Source organism: Galeopterus variegatus, unplaced genomic scaffold (genome assembly GCF_000696425.1).
Source record: "Galeopterus variegatus unplaced genomic scaffold, G_variegatus-3.0.2 Scaffold2331, whole genome shotgun sequence".
Lineage (NCBI taxonomy): Eukaryota > Metazoa > Chordata > Mammalia > Dermoptera > Cynocephalidae > Galeopterus > Galeopterus variegatus.
In genome coordinates, this window is record NW_007728442.1 from 116,797 (window position 1) to 122,544 (window position 5,748).

General features: G+C 40.4%; 1 protein-coding gene across 2 annotated transcripts; it reads right to left on the minus strand.

Moving 5' to 3' along the window:
* Positions 1-2,910: 2,910 nt before the first annotated feature.
* Positions 2,911-5,658, minus strand: CCDC121 (coiled-coil domain containing 121). Of its 2 annotated transcripts, none has more exons than XM_008581335.1 (2): positions 5,254-5,658; positions 2,911-4,700 (listed from the first exon to the last, which is right to left on the minus strand). In XM_008581335.1, exons 1-2 carry the CDS (start codon positions 5,598-5,600, stop codon positions 3,740-3,742), a joined length of 1,308 nt encoding a protein of 435 aa, XP_008579557.1. In that variant the 5' UTR covers positions 5,601-5,658; the 3' UTR covers positions 2,911-3,739. The 2 variants fall into 2 exon arrangements, with proteins under 2 accessions (XP_008579557.1, XP_008579559.1); XM_008581337.1 differs by having other exon boundaries at positions 5,250-5,387.
* Positions 5,659-5,748: the final 90 nt, after the last annotated feature.

A 5,748-nucleotide genomic window follows, 5' to 3' on the forward strand; every position in this document is an offset into this window, starting at 1 on the left:
CAACTGTGGTAACCTTGTTGTACTATAGATTCTTGAAGTCATTCCTTCTATCCCTTCCATGAACTTTTTGAAGTACGCTTGTATTTACGGTGTACAACATGATTTGGTGTATGTATACATTGTGGAATGGCCAAATCAAACTAGTTAATAGATGCATTACCTCACATACTTAACATTTTTTTATGGTGAGAATGCTTAAAAACTAGATGCATTACCTCACATACTTAACATTTTTTTATGGTGAGAATGCTTAAAAACTACTCTCAGTGATTGCAGTTTTCAAGTGTACATGACATTGTTATCAACTGTGGTAACCTTGTTGTACTATAGATTCTTGAAGTCATTCCTTCTAGTGACATTGTTATCAACTGTACGTGACATTGTTATCAACTGTGGTAACCTTGTTGTACTATAGATTCTTGAAGTCATTCCTTCTAACTGAAATTTTGTATCCTTTACCAACATTTTCTCATGATTCCCCTCCCCACCATGTTCCAGCCCTTGGTAACCACCACTGTAGTTTCTGCTTCTATTAATTTGGCTTTTTTAGATTCCACATATGGGAGATCATATGGTATTTGTTTTCCTGTGCCCAGCTTATTTCACTTAACATAATGTTCTCCAGGGTCATCCATGTTGTTTTAAATGACAGGATTTCCTTCTTTTTTAAGGCTGAATAGTATTCCATTGTGTATATATGTCACATTTTCCATCTATCATCTGATGATGGATCCTTAGCTTGATTCCATGCCCTGGCTTTTTTCTTTTTATGCAAGATTGCTTTCACTTTTAATAGTTTCTTTGGATTGTTTCTCTTCCTCTTCGTATATATTTTCTATAAGTGGTTTTTTGTAGATAACCTTGATCAGATTTGAGAAATTCTCCTGCTATTCCTAGGAATTTAATTCATGAGTGGATGTTTAATATTAAACTATTTTGCACCCATCAAGATGATTATGATTTTTCTCCTATTCAGTTATTTGCACTTTTATATTTTGTATGTTTATCTTTTGAAAGTTCTCTCTCAAGAATTAAGTGAAATGAGTCAGGCACAGAAAGAGAAATATCACATGTTCTCACTTATTTGTGGGAGCTAAAAATAAATAAATAAATACACAAACTGGTGGGGGAGGGAAGAAGATACAACAATTACAATTCCTTGAAGTTGATACAAGTGAATAGATATATGAGGTTGTTGGGAGGGAGGGGGGAGGGAGAGAAGGGAGGGAGGTTTCAGTAATGGGCCACAATAATCAACCACATTGTATATTGACAAAATAAAAAGTTCTCTTTCATCTTTATCTGTTTTGAGATCTTTGATCTGAACTTCCAACTCCTTAATTCTTTCTTCAGCTTTTGCCATAATACTATTTATTCATAAATATTTTTATTCTTAAAATTTTACCTATTATTCCTCCTTCTAAAGATTTTTAAAAAGTTGTGGTCAGCATACTTAATATGGGATCCACTCTCTGAACAAATTCACTGTACAGTACAGTGTTGTTCACTGTAGGCACAGTGCTGTACAGCCGATCTATGGAACTTACTCATCTTGCATGAGAGTAACTGTGAATTTACAACCTTGAACAGCAACTCCTCTTTCCCCTTGGCCCCTGTTTCTGTGAGTTTGACTATTTCAGTTACCTCTTAAGTGGAATCATGAAGTGTTTGTCCTGTGACTGGCTTATTTCACTTAGCATAGTATCCTCCAGGTTCATCCACGTTGTCACATATGGCAGGATTTCCTTTTTCCAAGGCTGAATAATATTCCATTGTATGGTGGTTAATTTGGTGTGTCAGCTTGGCCGGGTTAAGGGATACCCAGATAGCTGGAAAAACATTATTTCTGGGTGTGTCTGTAAGGGCATTTCCAGAAGAGATTAGCATTTGAATCAGTAGATTAAGGAAGATCTACTTTCACCAGTGTGAACAGGAATCATGTAATCCATTGAGCGCATAGATAGAACAAAAAAGAGAGAATGAATTCTCCTTATTGAGCAGGGATATCTATCTTCTCGTGCTCTCAAATGTTGGAGCTCTTAGTTCTTGGGCCTTTGGACTCTGGGACTTAAACAAGGGCTGCATCCCACCCCTACCCTAGTTCTCAGTCTGAGTTATACCATTGGCTCCCCTGATTCTCAGACCTTCAGATGAAGACTGAATTACACCACCAGCTTTACTGGCTCTCCAGCTTGCAGATGGCATGTCATGGACTTCTTGGCCTTCATAATTGACTGAGCCAATTCTCATAGTAATTCATCTCTTATATTTCTATATATATCATGTAGATTGTTTCTCTGGAGAAATGACTAATACAGTATATATGCACCACTTTAAAAAATAAAAAAGATTTAAGTTGTTTTCATATGTTGGTTATTCTGAATAATACTGCAGTGAACATGGGAGTGCTGATAACTCTTCGAGATCCTGATTTCAGTTCCTTTGGTTATATGTGATGCTGTGATTGCTGAACCATATGGTAGTTCTATTTTTAATTTTTTGAGGAAACTCTATACTGTTTTCCATAATGGCTGCACCATTATACATTCCCACCAGCAGTATACAAAATTTCTAATTTTTTCACATCCTGGCTGGCACTTGTTATCTTTTGTTTCTTTTTTTGAAATAGCTATCCTAAGAGGTATGGGGTGTTATCTCACTGTGGTTTTGGTTGGCCTTTCCCTGATGATTAATGATGTTGAGCATCTTTTATATACCTGTTAGCCAATTGTATATCTTTTGAGAAATGTTTAAGTCCTTTGTCCATTAAAAAAAATTAAAAAAAATTTTTTTTGCTATTGAGTTGTAGGATTTCCTTTATATTTTGGGTATTAATCCCTTATCACATATAGGGTTTGCAAATATATTTCTTACATTTAAGTTTTGAATCAATTTTGAGTTAATTTTCCATCTTCGAATTTAGAATGCTGCTAGGGAAATGGATGGCACAAGACTCTAAAAAAACCCAAAATATTTTAAAACTTTCTTTTCATATGTTTTCCTAAAACAAGCAGAGGTATTCAATCACCTTGTTAGTACAAGGTGTTTCTTCAAAGAAAACATTTTCAAAAGAGCTCTCCTAATACATGTCCCCATCTTCTCTTACCTTCTCAATTTACTCAAAGCTAAAATTATAGGGGTTTAGCATCGGATGAAAGGTTATTCTGCCTAGAACTTATTGGACTTGGCTGTTATCAGAGTACTTTTTCACTCATGAAAAAACCATAAAAGGAGCTACCTGGTCACCACACGAACTTTAAAAAGAGCTTAAAAACAGTTTGCTTCTGCCTGCCGAGTTGGGCAAAAGGAATAAGGATAAACTGATATTGATAACTTACAGAACAGAAAGCACTATTCAAAGTCAATCTGAAATACTATCTTTAAAGGTACTTTATAAAGAAATCTAAGTTAGCTAGATGTGATAAATCACACTACTGATTTTCTTGAGCTAGTATGATGTCTGGCAGATGGCTAGGTATTAGGTTAGGGACAGGTATTAGGTTACCTGGAGGTCTGTGGAATATCTTGTTTATTAACAAGAGCTAATTAAGAAAAAGCTAGTTAAGGGAAGCCAGTCACACAAATACCCAGTAGGACTGTTGGAAGAAAAGCACCTAATCCTTCCCACCAACACATCATGATGGATATCTTATCACAGCAATTTAAAATCCAAAAGCCTTCTTAACCAGGTTTATGTAGTAGCTAAGAGTACTTGCTCCACTTCTTAATCAGTGTTATTTCAGGAATTACTTTGGATTAATCTTGATTTGGTGCCTAGGGGAGGGCTCGGTGTGGTATTTGGAGCACTCTGTCCTTTTAGGCACCCACTATGCCTTCTTTGCAGTCGTTTTCTCCCCCGGATTACGCAGTCTAGATACCACTGTTCCTGCTGCAGCTGCTGCTTCTGATTTTTTAACAGGCTCTGAGTAGCCTCCAGCTTCTGGGATTGCTGAGTCAGCTGTAGTAATGCCTTCCCCAACTGCTGGTTCTCTCGGTTGATGCCAAGGGAGAACTCAAAAACACGTTGCCTTACTGCCAACTCCAAGGCCTGGGCCTTCCTCTTAAGCTCCCTTCTTTTTCTCTTTCCCAACTGCCTCATGTCTGGCTCACTCAGTTGTTTCTCGAGTAACGCTTTTTCCTGGAGCAACTGGACCTGTACTTCCTGTTTCCTTGCAGCTCCCTCAGCTTGGACTGTTTTTTTCTCTTCCTGTAATGTCTGTATTTCTATCTCCTGTTTCTCCTTTAATATGGAAATACCCCTCATTGCTTGCAACTGCTGCTTCAAAATGGATTGGGTCTTTTCCTTCTGCAATAACTCAGTTTTAAGCACTGAAGTTAGTTTTGCATATCTGGAGGCTGATTCTTGTCTCCTTTGTTCAATTTCCCCACTTTTTTGTAAATAGTTGTTCCACAGTTTCTCAGGTTGCCTTCTATACTCCTCAGTTTTCTTGGTCAGGTATTCCAGGAAAAGTTTGTTTTCAGCCTGGACAAGTAACTTTTCCTTGTATAGCTGCCTGTTTTCCTCTAGTAACAGTTCCTGCTGGATTTGAGTTTGTTTTATTTGCTTGTTCAGCATCATCATTTCCACCAATGTTTTTTCTTTAAACCTCCTCTCCACGTTTGTTAGCTTCTGCGGTTTGAGAAAATTATTTATTAGACGAGAATACGGTGAAGATGACCTGCTGGGGCCCTTATCCAACCTGAAGGAAGAACAAATAAGACATTCCTCTATCAGTTCTTAATGAAATGTAGGAAATAATAAAAAATGCACAACTCTCCTTTATTCATACAAGAAAGTAATTTGGGGCTGGCCGGTTAGCTCAGTTGGTTAGACAGCAGAGCTGTAACACCAAGATCAAGGGTTCGGATCCCCATGCCGGCCAGCCGCCAAAAAAAAGTTTTGTTTTTTTTTTTGGAACACCTATTACATTCCAGACACTGTGCAAGAAATGGAGAATATGCCTACGGGTAAGGATGAGCGGATGTGGTTTATAATTTTCAATACGCTTTCACTACAACACCGCAAAGTACTATCTCAATTTTTAAAAAGTGAAAACAGGTTCAGAGAGTTCAAGCCCACGACCTACACCCGGGTATGAAATCTAGATCTCATGACTTAGCACTGTAACAGCTACAAAGGGCCACAGAAACAGACTGGGTGACTGGGAGCAGGAGTAACTGTCTCGGCTTCATCATCTGTCCTGAGTTTACGAGAGCTTTTCAGTAAAAGGGAAACTCCTCCTCAGTACCTACTTGCAGCTGGAATCCAAGAGCTCATCCCCCAGATCATGGAGACTGTGTAGCTCCCTGGGGGTGACTGTCAAGGGGCTGGCGTCAGGGGCCTGCGAATCGCGGGAACAGTGTCTAACTGTGGAAAGTCCTCGCAGCTTCTCGGTTCGGTGCTCCACGGGTCTCGGCGCTGCCTGGCAACCCCGGGGGGCGCCCCCCGTCCCAGTCCTGGGCTGTTTAACCTCCTCAGCTGCCGACTGAGCCCCAGCAGCCGGTCCTCCGGCGGCTCCGCTCCCCGCCCTTCGGGGGCCGAGAGTGAGACGCGCGCTCCTCGCCTTCGCGCCGTGGGAGTCCCGCCCCTGGGATCCCATCTCGTCTCGTCCTCCTGGGGACCAGGGCTTTGCCCCTCCCAGGGCCTCCCCTACAACGATCAGCGCCCCCACTTCCCCACCAACGTCTCTAGCCGGGTCCCCAGCCGGCTCGGACGCGAAAGGCTGGCTCCAGCGTCCGCCGGCCCCT

Bases quoted from the DNA above. Each gene is read 5' to 3' on its own strand.
- CCDC121 (XM_008581335.1), bottom strand. From the start codon at position 5,600: ATGGGATCCCAGGGGCGGGACTCCCACGGCGCGAAGGCGAGGAGCGCG. The intron at 4,701-5,253 runs GTAGGTACTGAG...TTCTTCCTTCAG, and splicing joins CTCTTGGATTCCAGCTGCAA to GTTGGATAAGGGCCCCAGCA.